At 40.3% G+C, this 22,111-nt stretch overlaps 1 protein-coding gene across 4 annotated transcripts in view; it reads right to left on the bottom strand.

Moving 5' to 3' along the window:
- disp1 (dispatched RND transporter family member 1) overlaps positions 1-22,111 on the bottom strand; it is a 74,687-nt gene that overhangs the window by 22,349 nt on the left and 30,227 nt on the right. For 3 of the 4 annotated variants that reach the window (XM_031903075.1, XM_004914797.4, XM_002940697.5), the window contains one exon: positions 17,983-18,509. In XM_031903075.1, coding sequence (XP_031758935.1) covers positions 17,983-18,479 — 497 coding nt within the window. In that variant the 5' untranslated portion in view covers positions 18,480-18,509. Of the gene's footprint in view, positions 1-17,982; positions 18,510-22,111 lie in introns of those variants that run through there. The other variant, XM_004914798.4, reaches the window with a different exon arrangement.

A 22,111-nucleotide genomic window follows, 5' to 3' on the forward strand; every position in this document is an offset into this window, starting at 1 on the left:
GGATCAAGTACAGGTACTGTTTTATTATTACAGAGAAAAGGGAATCATTTAACCATTAAATAAACCCAATAGGGCTGTTCTGCCCCAATAAGGGGTAATTATATCTTAGTTGGGATCAAGTACAGGTACTGTTTTATTATTACAGAGAAAAGGGAATCATTTAACCATTAAATAAACCCAATAGGGCTGTTCTGCCCCCAATAAGGGGTAATTATATCTTAGTTGGGATTAAGTGCAAGGTACTGTTTTATTATTACAGAGAAAAAGTAAATATGTTTTAAAAGTTTGAATTATTTGATTAAAATGGAGTCTTAGCTTTCTCGATAATGGATCCAATACTTCTACTGTAGTGATATGCAGGCCAGCCCGATACCCGCGGAGCACATTTTCATTATATAAATAAAGGCCGAGTAGCCCTTTAAGGAGGGATAGGCGGAAAAACAAATCTAAATAGAATATGGTTTCCATTAAATATCCATTGGAATGGCAAAACAACAAATAATTACATTCAGGCCAACTAATAATAACTCTTCATTGCTTATCTGTTGGAAGATCAGGGTTCTCAATAAAAAGATAATATATTGCTACTCAGAATCTTTACCGGCTGGAGAAACATAGGTTTCTGGGAAATATTTCAGGTAACAATGTGCAGATGTGCTAAAAGTGTTTATTTTTATCTGTGCTGTACCCGAGCCAAGTAACCGATTGTCATCCAACAGATCCTATTGGTCCTAACAAAGCACATTTATAAATCCAGCATTTGTTCTACGCTGACATATTATTTAAACTACTTAAACACTGCATTTATTTTATGTAGGCATGGTTCAAATGGTTCAAGCCCACTAGGGGTTTCATAAACATGGCAAATCAAACTGGGGCTGTGCTGGGAAGTTCTCAGAAAAAAAAGATTATTGGAAACAGAAGAGAAGAAGAAGAGAAGAGCGAAATCAGTCTCTTGTCTGAGCACAACCGAGAGTCAGGGCAGTTTTAAAGGGGTTGTTCACCTCCATAACTTAAGTCTGCTAAAAAATCATTTATATATTGAATAAACCCAATAGGACTGTTCTGCCCCCAATAAGGGGTAATTATATCTTAGTTGGGATCAAGTACAGGTACTGTTTTATTATTACAGAGAAAAGGGAATCATTTAACCATGAAATAAACCCAATAGGGCTGTTCTGCCCCCAATAAGGGGTAATTATCTTAGTTGGGATCAAGTACAGGTACTGTTTTATTATTACAGAGAAAAGGGAATCATTTAACCATGAAATAAACCCAATAGGGCTGTTCTGCCCCAATAAGGGGTAATTATATCTTAGTTGGGATCAAGTACAGGTACTGTTTTATTATTACAGAGAAAAGGGAATCATTTAACCATGAAATAAACCCAATAGGGCTCTTCTGCCCCCAATAAGGGGTAATTATATCTTAGTTGGGATCAAGTACAGGTACTGTTTTATTATTACAGAGAAAAGGGAATCATTTAACCATTAAATAAACCCAATAGGACTGTTCTGCCCCCAATAAGGGGTAATTATATCTTAGTTGGGATCAAGTACAGGTACTGTTTTATTATTACAGAGAAAAGGGAATCATTTAACCATTAAATAAACCCAATAGGACTGTTCTGCCCCCAATAAGGGGTAATTATATCTTAGTTGGGATCAAGTACAGGTACTGTTTTATTATTACAGAGAAAAGGAAAATCATTTAAAAAAAATTAGAATTATTTGCTTAAAATAGAGTCTGTGGGAGACGGCCTTTCAGTAATTAGTAACTTTATGGATAACGGATCCTATACCTGTATTGCCTATATCTGCACTGAGTTACTGAGTTTTCCCATGTAAAGAACCCAACCATGTATTCCCCACCACCTAGTTTAATCCCTACAGAATTGGGGCTCATCCTTTGCCTATTTTGGCCAATAACCAACAGGTAAATCTGGTCAGAGTTATTAGGAGATCAGCTGACTGTGTGTGTGACAACTTTAGAGGTGCATCTCTTTGCATAATCGGAGAGAGGAGGAGGGCTCAGAAAGCAAAAGTGGGTGGAGTTTCATGCTAGATAAGGAAGTAACTAAAAGAGCTGCTTGTAATATGGAAAGAAAAATCTGCATTCAGGAGAAAGATGTTATTTTGGGGGCTGTAGAGTATTTTTATTGGATTTATGCTTTAATTTTATATTGTTTATAATTTTTTGCTGTAACAAAAATAAAGGTACATATTTAGGTTTATGTAATGTTTACGAGTTGAAGGCTGTGATCAGTGCCATGTTTGTAGGATTGCGATGTTGTTTGTGCTATTTATGTACCCCCAAACTGTATTTTTATGAAGTAAAGCAAGCTCTAACACTTAGGAGGGTTAAAGGTCACACCTGCTATCATTAAATATTTTTGCTTCAAAAAGCATGCATAACAATTTGCGTACACCAAAGGAATTCCAGCAGTGAAACCAATACCCTGCAGCTGTTACGATGAAGACTTTATTATGCTAGTCAATAAGCAATACTATCCCCTGAAACCATCTACAAAAATTATTTTGCCATGCTATTAAGTTAAAAATGCATAACAATCTTTAACTGCCTTTTATATGCAATGGGAACATGTTGGCTTCCCGGATTTCAAAAGCAGCCTTTCAGCAGATATGTATTTTAATCTAAACGTGGGTTCACAGCAATTTACTTTTAAGAACTATAATTTTGGAATTAACTTCTTTGCGAGTTGCCTTTTTTTTAAGTGAGAGCGGGGTGGGAAATCAGTCACGCAAAAGATGGACCATAAAAAAAGTGAAGTTCTCAATGAAATTCCAGATGGTTTTAACAGAGAGAGGAAATAACTGAGATGGAAGAATGAGTAGTCGTTAATAGGAGAGTTACAGTGTTAAATAAGTGCTTTCTGCGGCAATAATGAAACTGGGGGGAAATTAAATTGCATCATTATCTGATAAAAAATACATATGCGATATATTATTTATACCAAATATGTGTAATAGACTATACTCAAGCTATATCTATTGAGTGGTGTGTCCTAAACCTGTCTACCATTTATTTAGGGGACCCACTAATGGTTTCTATACCCCCTGTTATTAACTTTTTCCAAACAAACTTATGAATGTTATTGTGCTACGTGGGACCCTTCAAGATTCCTGAAATCCAGGGCATTTAAGACACCTGAGATTCTGCAGTGTACGCTTAGGGGCACATTCATCAAAGTACGTTTGTTTCCGATTACAGTTAAGTTTTTGTACTGTGCGTATTTTTTGCCGACTTTTTCGTTAATTTGCGCAACTTTTTCGTACTTTGCGACAATTTGCGTGACAATTTGTGCAACAAAATTGTATTTGTCACAACTAGTACAAAAGATTCATTCAAGCTTTGGTATCGTGACTTTTCTTGGGCCGGGTTGGAGCTGCAGAGTGCCATTGAGCCCTATGGGTGACTTTCCTTGGGCCGGGTTGGAGCTGCAGAGTGCCATTGAGCCCTATGGGAGACTTTCCTTGGGCCAGGTTGGAGCTGCAGAGTGCAATTGAGCCCTATGGGTGACTTTCCTTGGGCCAGGTTGGAGCTGCAGAGTGCCATTGAGCCCTATGGGAGACTTTCCTTGGGCCAGGTTGGAGCTGCAGAGTGCCATTGAGCCCTATGGGAGACTTTCCTTGGGCCGGGTTGGAGCTGCAGAGTGCCATTGAGCCCTATGGAAGGCTTTCCTTGGGCCAGGTTGGAGCTGCAGAGTGCCATTGAGCCCTATGGGAGACTTTCCTTGGGCCAGGTTGGAGCTGCAGAGTGCCATTGAGCCCTATGGGAGACTTTCCTTGGGCCGGGTTGGAGCTGCAGAGTGCCATTGAGCCCTATGGGAGACTTTCCTTGGGCCGGGTTGGAGCTGCAGAGTGCCATTGAGCCCTATTAGAGACTTTCCTTGGGCCGGGTTGGAGCTGCAGAGTGCCATTGAGCCCTATGGGAGACTTCCCTTGGGCGAGGTTGGAGCTGCAGAGTGCCATTGAGCCCTATGGGAGACTTTCCTTGGGCCGGGTTGGAGCTGCAGAGTGCCATTGAGCCCTATGGGAGACTTTCCTTGGGCCGGGTTGGAGCTGCAGAGTGCCATTGAGCCCTATGGGAGACTTTCCTTGGGCCGGGTTGGAGCTGCAGAGTGCCATTGAGCCCTATTAGAGACTTTCCTTGGGTCAGGTTGGAGCTGCAGAGTGCCATTGAGCCCTATGGGAGACTTCCCTTGGGCCGGGTTGGAGCTGCAGAGTGCCATTGAGCCCTATGGGAGACTTCCCTTGGGCCAGGTTGGAGCTGCAGAGTGCCATTGAGCCCTATGGGAGACTTCCCTTGGGCCAGGTTGGAGCTGCAGAGTGCTATTGAGCCCTATGGTAGGCTTCCAAAATCATGCACTGAAGGGTTCAAAGTCAGAAAGGTTTTCCCGTCGTTTCAGATTGTTCGGTTCCGAAAATTTTGTGACTTTCGTATCGCTGATATATTATCGTAACCATTACGATTTTTTCGTAAGTATTTTCGTGACATTTCCGATCATCAGAAATTATCATATCTAATCCGAATTTTACCCATTTCGGGATTCGAACTTGTACTTTGATGAATATGCCCCTAAATATGGAAAAATAGACTTAGTTGCATAATATATGGTATCCTGGGCAAATGTATGTGCGGTACAGAAACTCTTTGTTGATTGGAAAAATATGGCAAAGGGGTGTTGAGAAAGACACAAATACCCCGGGGGTCTGGAGTAAGAAAGTAAAATCACTGCTTAACAACTTTCTGCCATTAGTGATTCTACCTTTCCTTGTCCTTTAGGGCAATGGCACAAGGTACATTTGCAGCCTTTGTTTAATCTTCTTTAGCGACAAAGCGTCCAAAGAAAAAGCAGTTATGTGATTTTAAGGTTTCACTGCAAATGGTTCACACAGACAGCAACAAAAAGGTATATTCGTATTGTTTGTTGCCCATGTTCATCTTGCACATTTCTGAAATTGATTTTTATAAATATAGTAAAATAAAAGAGTAAACCTAATGCAGTTAATTACAGTGGTTCTCTTCTCTGTAAACAAAAAATATCTGTTATTTGAGCCCAAAATGTTTATGAAAGTGGTGAAGCTTTATTAATGAGAAAAAAACACGAGGAACATGAAATGTTAAAAATCTATAGCCAATTTTGTGATTGATTGAGAAAGGCAGTTGGTTGTCTCCTTTTCTTTCTCCCACAAATAAGCCATTACTTTATTCTCAGTGACTGATATTCTAGCTATCTTTACAAAAACATTCTATCAGATTAGTCATGAATCCTTGTCTGAAATCCATTATAAGCAACAGCCCTTTCCTGCTATATGGAGTTGCTAAGAATAGGACATTCTACTACTAAATACTTACATACTAAAAGTTACTGGAAAAATGTAATTACCCCTTTACTTAGCAGAGTGACTGAAATGACAAATGAACATATGATAGATAATGAATGTATCTTAAAAATTGGGTATATTTATATATTGTAAGCTCTACGGGGCAGGGACCTCCATCCTCTTGTGTCTTTGACACTTAACTTATTGCAACTGTCTCTTATATTTATCTGTATTTATTGTTATACTTTGTATTAATCTATTATTATCTTAATAACCCCCTGTTTGTATTAATGTATTCTACTGTACAGCGCTGTGTACATAAGTAGCACTTTATAAATAAAGATATACATACATACATACATTTATCAACAGAAGAATTCCCACTTGGATCAGAAATGCACATTGTTGCAATGAACACCCGTGCAAGCTTTGCTGGAAATTCCGTCTGGTACAGACACAAATAGCCATGCCCAAGCATTATTTTGGAGATATTATTATGGTGCTGAACAGGATTAATCAGTGACTGAGATAAGAAATCTTAGCAAGGCAGAAGAAACAGTCATTTTTTGCAGATTGCAGAAAGTTGCTGAAGTCTAACCAGCATTTATTAGATAAAAGTATACTTTAATCCATCGATTTCCCTTTTGAAATATTGGTTTGATATTTTTATTCTGTAACCTGTACAGAAGCAGCCTACATAAAAATGTAAATAGTGGTGTTAAGATGGGATTACAGTGTTCATTTAAACTAGGATCTTGGAATGGCATTTATGTTTTTGAAACATATACATTTTCTCCTATTCTGTATTTTAGGTTTGGAGGCTCCTCGAAGTCTGGTACCTTCAAGGATTCTGTTCCCAACTGAATTACATTCTGCAAACAGGAACCGCAGCTGCGAGTATACAAGTCAAACTAGCCTTTTTTTACATTACTCACTTCCAACACAAAGCTTTTTTTGGTAAAGCTAAACAGCTGGAGCACTAGTGAAACTAGCTATTTTTGGCATCCAAATGACAGCATGTTTTTCTTTTTCATTGGGAAATTGTGTAAATATTTTCGTACTACAGCCGTAAAACTGCTTGCTTGTCATTTACCAAAAGGTGAGATGTTGGACCTTTATTTGTAAAACTGAAGTAATCGAGTTTAATTATTATTGTAGACCAAGTCCAAAATACTGCAATGTGTTTAGTGATAGGACTGCTTTACATGAGAAGAGGTACAGCACCCAAATGCTCTTGAAAGCTGTCTAATCCCTATGCTAAGACCCAAGGACTCTCCTTTGCAAGTCTCCAGCCAATGCATTCGTGCACACTCTCTTACTGGCACAATGGGTACCTACACTGGCAAAGAAGCTTACAGAGAATGGGAGCGTTTCAGAGACTGTTTGGTTTCTAGCTGGAGGGGGGCTGTTACAATAATGACTCTCTCGTTAGCCACATACCTTATTAACTGCTTGTTACAGAATTGGTGCCTCTAGGCAAGCACTTCGGAGAGAGACATGTCTATTTGCCGAGAGGATTCCTGCACATCAATCCTTTGTCTAGAATGCTGACGTTGCATTTCAAATTAAATGCCTTTTGACACATTTTCCTCACCTTCGTTTTTAAGTTTAGTCATAGTTCTTGTTTATGAAATGGATAATTAGACAGGATCCTCTAGGGCTCGGAGTTAGAAAACAGTGTAGAGCAGACCCTCTCTGGGGTGTAGAAACTGTAGAACGAAGTGCAGGCTCGGACAGAAACCCTTTACATAGTTAACTCTTTAATGTGACCCACGAATACTGGGGGGGGGGAGAAAGTGTGTCTGTTCCAAGAGATTCTCCCATCTATGCGCTGCTTGGTGCTGTGTACAAAGCCACATTGTACAGTTACATTTCCCACATTCTGGGTAACAATGTTTAGTTTCACAGCCTGTGCGGTGTCGCTACAGCAGCTCCTTACTTCTGATGTCTGGATCAAATTAAGGGGATGCAAACCCAAAAAAATGAAAGTAAATGAGATTTCAGACATCTTTACAATATACATTTGTTACAAATCTTTCATGGTTTTAAAAGGTATTGGGAAATATAATTGCTATCAAAACAGTATGTCTGTCCTTTTCTATTCTTTGTCCTGCTGACTGTGAATGCTACGACAAAATGGCAGAAGGCAGCAGTAAAGCAAGGTTAAATTCTGCTGCTTTGTTTCAAGAGACAGAACGAGCCAAGCCAAAGAAGGACAAAAAATACCGCTTTCAATTGCAATTAAAAATAACTTTCAAACTATTAAATATTTTCAATTGATGATCATTGGAAAGTTGCTTAGAGTTATATTTTCATTAGGCAAAATGGTATTTTGGGATTTACATTCCCATTAAGCCAATGTTGGAAGTCTAGAGGGACCAGATATGGGGTGCACAGTACATCCAAGGGAAACTATACCCCCAGAATGAACACGTAAGCAACAGACAGTTTATATTATGTTAAGTGACCTATTAAAGAATCTCCCCAAACTGGAATATATATATCAGTAAATACTGCCCTTTTACCCTTGAGCCGCCATTTAGTGATGGGCTGTGTGCTCCCTCAGAGATCAGCTGACAGGAAGTGATGCAGCTCTAACTAACAGGAAGTAGTGTGGGAACAAAAGGAAGAACTGTCCATTAATTGGCTGATGGGGCCATAGCTTTTTTTTTTCTTAAAAGAAAAAAAAAGGCCTCCACCAGCGCTAGGCCAGGTTGAATAGTAAGCACACTTTCACAATGATCAAGTTATAGCACTTGTTTGCTATGAGCATGTGTGTGCCCCAACACGGCCGCCCACACGGGGAACTCCCTCCCAGTGCAGGCAGCCTAATCATGTATGCTATGAGCATGTGTGTGCCCCAACATGGCCGCCCACACGGGGAACTCCCTTCCAGTGCAGGCAGCCTAATCATGGAGACCACATGATAAAAAAAACAAGCTTTTCTGTTTCATTATTGAATTAATAATTATTCATTATGTTTCATTATTTAACTTTTTATTCTCCCTATTCTGAAATGGACCCCATTGGTGCCAGCTGGAATCCCAGCTGGAAATGATACACAGTTACATTCATGTAGGTCTTACCTGCAAAATGCTCTTTCCATTTTACAGTTGAGCAAAACCTTCTGTGCTTTCCTCTTAATTACAACAAAGAGCCACAGGGAAAGGCAGGTGGATATGGGGTATTCTGACATTACAAATGAGTAAGCTCCCTGCATGGTAATGGGTGCCCTAGTCTTGAAACAACAGGTTTAGTTGAATGGCGGCAGCTAGAGGGCTGTGGGTTGGATAAATAAGTGAAGGATTGCTATAGAGCAGGAAACCCGGGACAAATCCCCACTAAAACCGGCGTGCTTTTATACACGGCTTCATGCTTTATAAATAAAATCATTTTGCCCCTATAAAGAATCTCAATGCCGAACCCATAAATAATCTTCACTACCCACTTACATTTAATGTAGGAAAAAAACCCCCACACTTTTAGTTTTTCTCTAACAAAGAAAGGCCCGGTTTCCCCTGCAGTCTCTCATTAGCCGGGTCCCTTGCAATAAAACGCAAGGCCCATTACATCACAGACTAAAGCTGCAGTCATGTCTGCAACATCGACTTCTCGCGGCTCTGACATCTCTGCAGGGGAACGCTGAATGATTTTACTGTTCTGTGAGGCTAATAAAGACTACACAGTCACAGCAAGACCGGGCAAAATAAATAAATAAATGTACCTGCCACATCTATCAAATGTTTCCAGCACTGGTGTCCAAGGGCTTTTCACCTTAAAATAGAGAGTTTAATAATTCATGTGCCGTACTCCTATTTGCGCACACTTGGCACCGGCAGTCCCAGAAGAGTATAAATTGGTACCCAGGAACCTATGGCGGTACAGCGGCATTACATCATGGGAGGCCGTGCCAAGTCTCCAGTACCTCATTTGAAAAAAATTGCATTGCGACATCTCACACATTTTTATGAGCTGCGAACACTTCACATAAACCCAGATTTCAGCATCTCACATAACGATGCGTCGTCCCAGACACTGGAGAGTTCTCAGGGCTTCCATTCCCTGCACCTGTTAGCGGGCGGAATTTAAGTACGGGAAGGCGGCTTTGCTTGCGAGTAAAACCCTTAAACTGCTGAGAGAAAGGGGACGGGACCCACATTCTTTCCTTCATCAACTGCCAGGCACTGATGTATATTTGAAAATATATATTAAAAATATAAACTATGAAATAAACTATTTTTATTGGTTTCTAATATCCTTATCATTTACAGTAGGGGGTACATTATCCCTTATAATACATGAGTGATACTCAGAGTTCCCTGTATAACTCAGCCTGCAGCCTTGTGCCTTTATATGGGGGGCACAGAACCCCTCAGTGACTGCTAATATCCTTATCATTTACAGTAGGGGGTACATTATCCCTTATAATACATGAGTGATACTCAGAGTCCCCTGTATAACTCAGCCTGCAGCCTTGTGCCTTTATATGGGCACAGAACCCCTCAGTGACTGCTAATATCCTTATCATTTACAGTAGGGGGTACATTATCCCTTATAATACATGAGTGATACTCAGAGTTCCCTGTATAACTCAGCCTGCAGCCTTGTGCCTTTATATGGGCACAGAACCCCTCAGTGACTGCTAATATCCTTATCATTTACAGTAGGGGGTACATTATCCCTTATAATACATGAGTGATACTCAGAGTTCCCTGTATAACTCAGCCTGCAGCCTTGTGCCTTTATATGGGCACAGAACCCCTCAGTGACTGCTAATATCCTTATCATTTACAGTAGGGGGTACATTATCCCTTATAATACATGAGTGATACTCAGAGTTCCCTGTATAACTCAGCCTGCAGCCTTGTGCCTTTATATGGGCACAGAACCCCTCAGTGACTGCTAATATCCTTATCATTTACAGTAGGGGGTACATTATCCCTTATAATACATGAGTGATACTCAGAGTTCCCTGTATAACTCAGCCTGCAGCCTTGTGCCTTTATATGGGCACAGAACCCCTCAGTGACTGCTAATATCCTTATCATTTACAGTAGGGGGTACATTATCCCTTATAATACATGAGTGATACTCAGAGTTCCCTGTATAACTCAGCCTGCAGCCTTGTGCCTTTATATGGGCACAGAACCCCTCAGTGACTGCTAACATCTTTTTAATGTACAATACATTATTTACTATACTTATTGTACAGTGTTGCGTAATATGTTAGCGCTTTATAAATAAATGTTAATAATAATAATAATACAAAAAGATGTTTATATTTTATGTTATATAATGCCCTATTCTTAGGAGCTCTTGGTTGTTTGGCACTTTTGCTCTTTTAATCAACACTATCTAAATTGTTTGCTTGTCAGCTTCCAAAACAAACCTAGAGTTCTATGAGGCTCCAATTTTATAGTTACTTTATCACTGCCTGGTCGCTAGGATAAACTTGACCTTAGCAACTAAGCTTCCAACTGGTCAAAAAGCTAAATCCAAAAAGCAGAAAAAATAAAAATGAAACACCATTAGTCTATATCATACTAGAAATGTGAACGACCCCTTTAAAGAGACAGACTCTATGCAGACTTGTGCTTGGTACAAGGGGAAGTATTATGGGATATCACTTACTAGCTATGTGGCAGTTAAAGGCAGTGTTGTATTCATTTCTCCTGCAATGAGTCCAACAGTGATGTATGTCCCCACTTCACGTAACTGTACTTAGCAAGTCAGAATGGCCCTTTGTAGCGGCCAATTGCAGAGCATAACAAATCCCAGATGTTCAGGTAGAAGTGCAGCTAAAGTTTCGCTCCTGGTCCAGCCGCACACTTTATTAGCAAATGGCTTTGTTCACATTAGTTTAAGTCAAAATGACGGATGGCTCCCAACCTGGCGGCAGAGTACACACATTCTAAAAACAAAAATGTTCTTGCTGAGTAAAACAAGAGCACTCCTATGTCTGAGAGATGCCTTGTTCTAAAGCAATCAGTAGTAGTAGTCAGGCCAAAAGAACATTCTGCCATTTTTCATGACCATTTGGCAGGGGGGGGGATAGAGTGGGTGCGGGGTTAGGGGCTTCTGTTTCAGAGAAGGCTAAAGCTGTGGAGCATATGTCAATGGATACAATTCTGAAACCATTTTTCCCCAAACACCGAAAGCGGGGCAAGTATATACTTTTATACATTCTAATCTGACTTATTTATCCTGTAATTTTAAGCTTGAAACAGATATTTTATAACATTTCATTTTAGGTAAAAAACAAACAAACAAACAAACAAACAACAAAATATATATAGGGATGTACTGAATCGTAAAGGATTCGGGCAAATACCGAACTGAATCTGAAATTAATTAGCATATGCAAATGAGGTGCGGAAGGGTTCATTAGCACATGTTAATTAGGGTATGGAAGGGTTACATTTTCAACTTCCGTGTTTACGTGACAAAAAGTCATGTGATTTTTCAGATTCAGTTTGGCCAGGAGCATGGATTCGGCCGAATGTGAATCCTGCTGAAAAAGGCCGCATCCCAAACCGAATCGTGGATTGGGTGCATCCCTAATATATATCACACATTCAGCAAGCAGACAGATGATCATCAAAAGGCAAGATCTGCATTTGCAAAAGTAAGTCTAAAGGCATTCTTTTTAAGTACTTACTGCATATATAAATTCCCAGATCCCTGCTTGCTTCTCTGAGATACGGTGCTGGCAGCCTACAGCAGTGTGAAGCCTACAGTGACATCACTGAAATCTCTCTCCCCTTCCTGTAGGTGCCAGCGGCAGCCTTCCTATTCTCTGAGCATGTGTGTAACTTGATCCTGTCTCCTGTTCTGAGCTACACATGCCCACCAGCCAATCAGAAGCGGATCTGGCAGAGGGGGGGGGAGGGAATGAAACACATGTGCAGTATGAAGCAAGGAGGGAAAGGAAGGGAGAATACCTTTTTAGAGATGGCTGCCTGTTCTAGAAAATGTGAAGTAAGTGTGACTGAGTAAATATCTGATTAGGTGAGCCAAAAGTGTGGCGTTTTTACTAAACAATAGGAGGACTATTGGGCAGTATGCTCTTTAAATTTTGACTTGCATTCTCCTTTAAGCTTGTAGAAAGGTGGCCACAAATGAGTAGATATTGGCTAACTAAACAGACAGCCTTTTATTTAGAAGCAATAAGGAACTGAAGCTCGTTCATGTACCGACTGAGTCAGTTGAAAAATCCCACTGGCAAGGATAGCATTGGTCCAGCAAAAAATAGTTGACCGGCACAGCAAGTGTAAGGCAAGTGGGGATTGGCCCCTGCGTGTTTATTCAAAAAAATAGCAGCAACGTTTCAGGGGCGTACCCCTTCGTCAGGCATACAATCCAGTGCAGTGAACATGAACGTCCCCAAAACATTTTTTTTTTTGAATAAACATACAGGGGCCAAGCCCCGCTTGCATTACACTCGAGGAGGTAAGGGTGTGCTGGGTGAACTTTTCTTGAAGTTGGCGTTAAGGCAGGAGTATTTAACATAAAACTTAAGTTGCTAGACATATTTTCTTGGACTAAGCAGATTTCATCAGGAAAAGGTCCCTAGTTTTGCTCACAGAGATAAGATAGAAGTATAATGGCCTAGGTTTCACTAAAATAAACAAAATTCCAGGGGAAAATATAACTAAGTAGTTGCCCTGTAATATAATAAAGAATACAGTACAGGGAAAGAACAATCTATGTACTTCTACTGATCCCCTTTGGCACACCTTCGTCAGCTGGGCTAGAATGCTAAAAAGTTGAAAAATGCTGCAACTCTATATAACCCCTGTGGCCTAAACTAGAATGGATTTCTGCACCAATTTTAGCATGTTCATGTTAACTTGACTAGCAAGACGTAAATGAAACATGCAGATGAAGTTTCAATGAGTTGCTTTATCTAAACCCATTAAGGGTGAAGACACACGAGGCGATTAGTCACTGCGATTTACTTTGTAGCGGCGACTAATCGCAGCAACTTAACTGCCAAAGTCACTGTGACTTTTTAAAAATCGCCCTGTGTGTCTTCGCCCTAAAATGGAAGGTCCGTTAATAAGCAATTAATGAGCAATTTGCAAATAAAAGACCATTACCCGCCCACCTCAGGTAGTCAGACTGTAGTAATTAAATGACTTGCAACTGCACCAAGAAAACACACAAATGGAACAAAAGCCAAAGCCATTTCTGGCTCAGACGTTTGCTTCTTGTCACCGTCCCAGTCTCCTGTCAATGTCTCTGAGTACATACAGGGAACTTGTCATTTGTGAGATGCTTTGATTTCATTGGGGAAGCTGACGCTGTTTTGGAAGTCAAATAAAAGCTTTTTGAAGTATTCAGCCGGACAATAAAAAGGCTTTTTAGAAGGACTACATGACTCATTCGTTGAAAACAAGCCAGAAAAATCAACACAGAGGAGTTTGCAATGTGGAGATTTGCTCATAATTCACGATAAAAAATATTTTTTCTTCTTTGGGCGTAAGTCACAGAAGTGCAACGTTAAAGTCTATAAATTATCATTTATCTAACCCCTGATGAAGACTGCAGGCTGATGAAGGGCAGGTCTCTTATTTTAGGGGCTGAATAGTTCATTACTCAGTCAGTTCCAGAAGGACGGGAGTCTGAGATCATCTTTAACAGAGCTTATCCTGACTTTTCATTATCAGTAATTACTTCTAAGTGTATAGGACTCAGGAAACAGGCTTTTAATGTTTAACGTACCTTTATTATTCATAGTGGGGGGAATTAAATGTAGTTGCACATAACCTTGCTCTTGCTATCTCACACTGTTACAAATACTATACAGGGTATGCATTTCTCCTAACCCAATATAATGACATAATGCAGAAAGTTATAGTTATTAAGTTAGGGGATGCAGCAAACCCACTTTTTTTGGGGGGGTTCAAAGACAGATGAGGGAGTGGTTAGCACAGATACCTCACAGCTGTGTTGTCCCCAGACCCCCTTTGCCGGACGCATCACCCAGCATTTTTCCCCAAACCACCCGGCTCCCCATTGGCCTGCCACAAACAAGTTAGAACTTTTCTTTCTAACGCCAGTAGCACTGCGGGCTGTGTGTCTGCATTATACACCCCATGTTCTGAATACTATGAATTCCATATTTTCAATAGACTTTATCAACGGACTTGTGAATAAAGGTCATTAAAAGCACCCTTTCCCTAACAAGCAATCTGTCACTGTTTTTCCTGCACAATTTAATTAGATAAAGGAGAATCTACCATTTGCTCTGCACAATGACTCATTCATAACTGCCCTGGGAATTCTCTTATGGGGCGACACAATGCAAACTAAAAGGAAAAGGCTCACCGAAACAGGACTCCGATCACCCCACATTTTCACATACAAAACAAATGTAAACAATTTCATTAGTTCTGCTACCAATCAATACAATTGGCTGTAGTTGGCTAATCGTATGCACTGTGCAGATTAAGGTGGCCATACACCTTCAGATCCGCTCGCTTGGCAATGTCCCCAAGCGAGCCGATCTTCTCCTGATATCCCCCACCCTACGGGTGGGCGGTATCGGGAGAATCCAGGCTAATTCGGTTGTTTGGCCCTGGGTCCAAACGATTGAATTATAATGGCGGGTATAGGCAAAGTCGGTTCGGGGACCGCATCACTTCCGACAAAATTTTTTAACCTGCCCGATAGATATCTGGCCGATTTCAGGCCAGATATCAGTCGGGCAGGCCCGTCATTAGTGCCCCTACACGAATCCATTGAAAGGACCCATATCGGCAGCTACAATCGGCCCATGTATGGCCATCTTTAGTCACTGCAACTTTTTAAAAAGTTGTGGCTACTAATCGCTGCGTGTCTTCGCTCTTACAGTTGTAATGAGCAAAAACTAAGAAGCTGCAGTCTGCCCTGGAATATGTGGGCATAGATTATAGCAAAACAGTTAGTTTATGTGACGTGCTGATTTATGGCCAGTATTACACACATAATGTGATTTAGAGGTAGTAAGGATCCTGCACACTTTATACAATAAGTTAAAAGTTAAATGCATAATAAACTGTTTGTGTGCATGACCCCTAAATTCTGAGCCATATTTGAGTGAATAATACAGAAAACAGGTTGGTATTATGATTAGTTGAGTGAAATTCTTCACCAGGCATGGATTTGGGGTGAATTTCCGTGGTTCACCATTGGCACATTGTTTTGCGAAACGGGCACAAAAATTCGGCACGTCAAAAAAAAAAACTGTCAGGCTTTTCCATTTTCTTCTAACCCCTTATTCCTTCCATATGGTTCTGCAGGTAAAAGAATTTAGAGTTTTTTTTTTTAACCTCATTACTACCCCTAAGCTTGATGATGTAAAACAAAGTTATAAAAAAAAAAAAAAATGAAATACTATGTGGGAGACAAAGGAGCCTGTCAGTTTTACAGACAGAATAAAGCTACAAAAGGTGAGGTTCTATGTACCATTCTGTTGGGGAACATGCTTAGAACACACAGGGCTTGGTAAAGAAAGAAACGGCCCGGTTTCAAAGTGAAGAGTATAAAATAAAACTCTTTTAATAAAATGTTTCGACTAATCCTTTCAAAATCTTTTCAACATCGAGTAAACTGCAAAGTCACTCGCTATTGTAGTAAAGTCAACATACAAACATTGGACTCGGAAAGCTTTAAATAGCTTTAAGTAATACAAATTGCTATGTGCCTACAGAAAAAGGGAGTCGCAGAATTGTTGCTGGGGTAAAAGCAAAATAAAAGGCTTTCTACAAAGCAAATTGCAGCATTCACAAAGCTCCTTACTCTTCATAGGTCAAGTAAAATGTATGAGATGATGATGTATAAAAGTTTCATTTAAAAGTGATTAATGACAGCAGCTGACCTAAGGTTGGCCTGACTGTAGCTGGACTCGTTTGGAGACAACTGCTATAGAGATATTTGAGTTTCCATTATTTAAATTACTACCCAAGAACTATATGCTTTTAAAAAAAATTATAAATAATACATTAGAAACATTTAAAATTAAAACTATATAAAGAGATGTAAATCCTATTTTTTATTTAACCCACGTTTCAGAAATAAATTAATTAGAAAAAAATGTAATATATGAGTAAATGTTGGAAACATTTGCTTTACTGTTGAAGGCTCGACCAATGCTCTGTCAGCATTCTAGTCTAGTTAAAGACTTATCCCCCCAATAAAGTTGTCCTTAAAGATTCCTAGTACTGGAGATGGCTTGGGTCAAAGCCTTATATGTTTATCCCCTGAATGCTGGCCAAGACTAGTGCCCAAGACTAGCCCACAGCTTGATTTTCAGATTTTATTGCATCTAATATTAAGGGGTGGCACAGTGGTTCATTGGTTAGTACTTCTGCCTTCTAGTGCTTTGGTCCTGAGTTTGATTCTTACCTGGGCACTATCTGCAGAGAAGTTATATGTTCTCCCTTCGCCTATATGTGTTTCTTCCAAGTAGCCTGGTTTTATCCCATAAGCCAAAACAATCATAGAATTGGCTATGGATGAAACTGACCCAAGTGCACTGTGTGAATGTGATAGGAAAATGTAAAGTTGCCAGCACTATATAAATACTTCTGTGTAGTGATTAGTGACAACAAAATACTGGGATCATGGGATTAGGGGGTAATAAAAAAATGACACATTACAATTTAGTACACCATGAATGCATGTTCCTCTAGACCAGGGATCTGCAACTCTTTTACCCACGAGCCACATTCATATATAAAAAGAGTTGGGGAGCAACACAAGCATGAAAAATGTTCCTGGGGGTGCTAAATAAAGGCCATGATTGGCTATTTGGTAGCCCTATATAGACAGGCAGCCTATGGGAGGTTCTGTTTGGCAGTACACCTGGCTTTCATTCTACCAAAACCTGCAAGCCAGGATATCAAAAATAAGAAGCTGCGTTAAGGCCACTGGGGGCAACATCCAAGGGCCACTGGTTGGGGGTCAATGCTCTCTAGACTATGTACAGATGAAATGTCCAGTTTAGACAGGGAAGCAAGTATAGAAATGATATATTAACTGTTAATGTAAATTGTCACTGAACCCTTCTGCAAACAACTTACTCATACTGAGAAAACCAAAGAAATAGAAGAAGCAACTGACTGCAACAGTTAAATTATTAGGTCGAACATAGGAAGACATGATATGTAGCTTGGCACTCTACTAGCCTATGCATGGACCCAAAATCATTACCAACCCAATCTAAATGATGGTTGTACGCAGAGGAAGAAATCTTTACATCTGCCCCCAAAGCAATCTAATCATTGGCCTTTGAGCCCAATGGCTGGATTAGCCCACTTTGGCCCAATTTGCCAAATCATGGCAGCCTGGTCAAACGATTGCTTCTTTTACTGTACGTCCATCTTAGTTTATTATATTACACTGATTGTGCCGATATCGTAATACAACCTAACCCGTGGGACCTTTCATCGTCCACTCTAAAGTCGGATTACTAAAAAGGTTTGGATTTGTTGAGCCTAACCCCTGGGGTTAGTTTCCTCTGGGGTAGAAACAATCCCCACAATCAGATTTCGCTCAACTTTGGGTTCTATGTGTTCACGTTCCCACTAAAAATGTATATTTAACTTTTAGATGAATACCAACAAAATGGGTGCAGAAAGATTTCACTAACCTTAAGTTTACTAAATGGTGTGGCACTTGCTGATGCTGAAAATGATCACGCCACTGATGAAGGCAGAATGACTGTGAGGGTTGAAGACAACAGGCAGGGTGATATATGGGTGGATGGTTTTGGCAACCTGAGTTTGTGGAGAACTCTGTTCGTGGCTGTAGGCAGCCAGAATTCAGTGCAGAAGTAGCAGTTCCACCTGTCCGTGGAACACAGTCTTGTGGGCTGTTATGGTTGTGTAAAGAATGATGGTATGAGCAGGGCTGGCAGCACTGGGAAATAACTGGAGTTCTTTGGTTTTCAAGAAACAAAGAACAAGGTTTGGCCGCCCCATTGTGTGAAAGGCATCCATTGGGACTCACTTTAAGTCTTCCTTCATCTGTGGAAGGGTGCTGCTGGTCTCCGTCAATGGCTGTGGGGTGGCTTGCTGACAGGGTTTTGGAAGGGATGTTGCCATTGCTAAGAGCCAAAAATTCACCGTTTCTGTTGTTCAATGCCATTCTTCCAGTCTTTAGCAAGCATAGAGAGGTCTATAATAGAAAGAAAAAGAATATTAAACTACTACAGACACTAGAAATTTACACAGATACTTTTTTATTGATTTTTGGAGAGGTTACCTGACTATAAACTACATGGAATGCTAATATTCATGATAATTATTGAAGATATTTAATTTCTTAAAAAAGACTCGATCAAGATTAACTAATTTGAGATCTAAATGTATTCAGATCTGAGGATATTATTTATCGATTGGAGCAAAGGAAATTAAGAGGCATAATTAAACACAACAGCATAATTTTTAAAAGGTGGCACAAAGTCAGATGTCAAATTCCCAAAAACTCTTAAACCTGTGAACGAGTTATAAAAAACATCATTACTTTGCGTTTTTAATTTAGTGGCCCTATAACATCAGGAAAGTGCAATAACCACTGTAGGATTTAGGAGTATTTTAAACAAGTACAAGTAAATGCCAAATGGAGAAACACTCAAAACACATGAACATATGCAGCATTCCATAAAAAAATGCCTGCTTGATTCACAGTCAGAGAGCCATCCACAAAGCTCACCCTACACATCAGGAACCACCTGTTATCCTATGAAAGAAAACACAGTAGATCCCTAGAGGCTAAGAATGGGGGAGGATTCATTCCAAAAATGGTTTTAACTGCCTGTTACCAACTGGTCAATATTTACTACTGGGTTCAAACGTAAGCAGTTCTTTGCTGCAAGAAAAATGTGAAGAATTTCTAAGCCTAACATTTGTGCTTTTTTGTGCAATTTATTTAGATTGGAGCATCATCTTAGAAAGGTTATTTTACGTCTCAGAAGAGACATAATAAAGGATCTCTCCTTTACTACTGCATTTCCCTTGGGTTGGCCTTCTTAAATGAAAACAAAAGCTGGATCAAATAACTTAGTTACGGACACAAATGCAATGTGCAAATTGTACCCACAATGCTGTGTTTTTCCCCAGAATGTCAGTAGGTGAATCCTTGTTGGGATAGTGGAGTTTGGTTTTGAGGCACTGTGGGTCCTCTGGTCTCCGGCCACAATGTTTTTATTAATGGGTAAAGTAAATCAGGGGATAATTCCTGCTAAAAGCTCTGTGCAAAGACAAATGCAATCAAATGACCTTGCAGCTGGATGAGACATTAGTGGGAATGTAAGGAATGCAGGAGTAATGTGTTGCATGTGGGTATAGCTACTGTGCTTCATATAGGGTGACTTTCACACATGACTTTTATTCCAGTTGGCTCTATTAACTCTTGAGTTGGTAGCTACAGGTGGATCCAGCCATAAGGAGAGTTCCGTGTTCCTGTAGGCTGGTTCTAGCTCTCTTTGGCATAAAAGTTGGTTATACACAGAATAAAAGACATTACAGTGACAAGATATAAAGGAACAATAACACCAAGAAATGAAAGTGCACCAAAGTAATCAAAATATAATGTACTATTGCCCTGCACTGGTAATAGCTGTGTGTTTGCTTCTGAAACACTACAATCGTTTATATAGGACAAAGCTGCTGTGTAGCCATGGGGGTAGCTTTTCAAATTGAAATTTGGCTAAATAGCACAGGTTACGTAGCAAATATGAGATAAGGTCTGTAGAACCCCATTGAGCTCTACAGAACTTATCTGTCACTTGCTACATAACCTGGGCCTTTTCTCCTTTTTTCAGCTTGGATGGCAGCCGTATGTTTACAAAGCAGCTTATATATATATTTTTACACATATATAACTTGAATAAGGATCAAGACTTGGATCAGGTCATTACAAGACATTAACTTTTCCTGTTCTAGAGCCTTCCATGTTACTTTTGGCTTGTGTTGGAGATCACTGTCCTATTGAGTCAAGAACAGTCGCCCTAAATCCAGAATGAAAGAACTGCTCATGTGTCTTTATACTTTTACAAAGAACTGTATTCGCAAGAGTGAACTAAGAATGACTCTAGGGAGGAAAGAAAGTGTTAATATCGTACAAACATAGCACAGCCCTAATGATTACTGAAAATTGTTCAGCGGCCTCCCTGGGCAGTATGGAAACCATATTAGTTGGTCTGGCAGCTGTGTGTTTGCTCTCCGTAGAGCACAATTTTTTTCCAGTCTAGGAAATGAATGGTCTTTCTGTAAGGAAATGCATTAAGTGAACTTTCAGTAAGGGTTTGGCCCCTTTCAAGTCACAAAAATCTGAATACAGCAAAGTTCTAGAATACGCTCTATGAAAGGCCGTGTAGAAAGCTCCAAAACCTACCACCAACCTCCCACAAAACACAACACTTACATTTGACATGGCACCATGCCAGCCCGTCTAGCACTAGAATATGATTTAACTTCCTTCACTGGCAGCCAGAAACAGAAAATAGAAAGGACAGGGGGAACCAAATTCTAAAATCCGTGACCTGGAGTTTCTACGTCACTGTTTAAATACAAGGAAAAAAACAAACAAACAAAAAAAAAAAAAAAACCTCTCAAGCGGCTATTTCTAGAAAATAAATGCAGGACACACTGTGACTGAAGAGCCATTTTAAATCAGCAGGAAATACATATTAGGGTCCCTTCTGGGTGTAGGTCCCCTTACACTGGATATTAAAGATAACTAGGGAGTTGTTCCTCCATCGTAGCAACGGCAGCAACAAATGTACATTTGCCCTTTAGCCAACAAAACCACCATATGCAATAAATGCATTTGATATAAAGGTGCTTTAATGTATGGAAATTCCCATTTCACTCCCATTCAGGGTCGGAATTGGGGGTGAGGGGCCCACCGGGGCTTCCGTCCCAGGGGCCCTACAGGTGACCCCAGCTGAGCGCATCCCCTAACCCCCCCCAGGGGCCCCCCTAACCCTCCTCGCAGGGCCACCCACCAGACATCCTCCCCTGAGTGCGCAAATTTGCCGCATCAGGGGAGGAGCAGTCGGGAGGGGGAGTGCTGGTAAGAGTCGGGTCTGGGCCGCTGGGGCACACTAGAACCGGTGGGATTTTTCCCGGTGTCCCGGCGGCCCAGTCCGGCCCTGTTCCCATTTCATATTCATAAAACCGCCTTTATTTCACATATGGCACAGACACATATGAAGGTGCTATAACATGCACTGACTGAGTAAGGGTTTTAAGTACGGACTATCTGGTTCCAATAAACTGCAGGTATTAGTGCTTAATCCTAAAGTGAGATGTTGTCAAGAGATAACCGCTGAGAAAAAAATGGGCAGCAAAACTAAAATAACATGATTTACAACTTCTCTGCCCACTGAGATAATAAAAAGAGCTATAAAAGCTTCTGCAAATTAAACACAATGTTTTCTTAGGGGTATTACTCCTTTATGAATTCCACTTGTATATAAGGCAGCCAGCTATACCAATTAACAGTTACACTAAGTAATGATCTGCAAGTGGAGTTTCCAGCTGTTGCTGAACTATGAGGAGTAGAAGCACCTTGCAGAGCCTGTTGCAGAAAGACTGGCACTGCCAGGCAAGCATTCCTTAAAGAGATACTGACACCAGAGAGTAAATCTATTTTTTACATCTATCATGACATTGTCTTTGCAAGAACTTTATAATTTTGCCATAAAAATATTTGCCTGATGCATTTACATTACCTGTCTGATCCCCTGTGTTCCTCTATGAGGGGGCAGCCAT

This window comes from Xenopus tropicalis, chromosome 5 (assembly GCF_000004195.4).
Source record: "Xenopus tropicalis strain Nigerian chromosome 5, UCB_Xtro_10.0, whole genome shotgun sequence".
NCBI lineage: Eukaryota > Metazoa > Chordata > Amphibia > Anura > Pipidae > Xenopus > Xenopus tropicalis.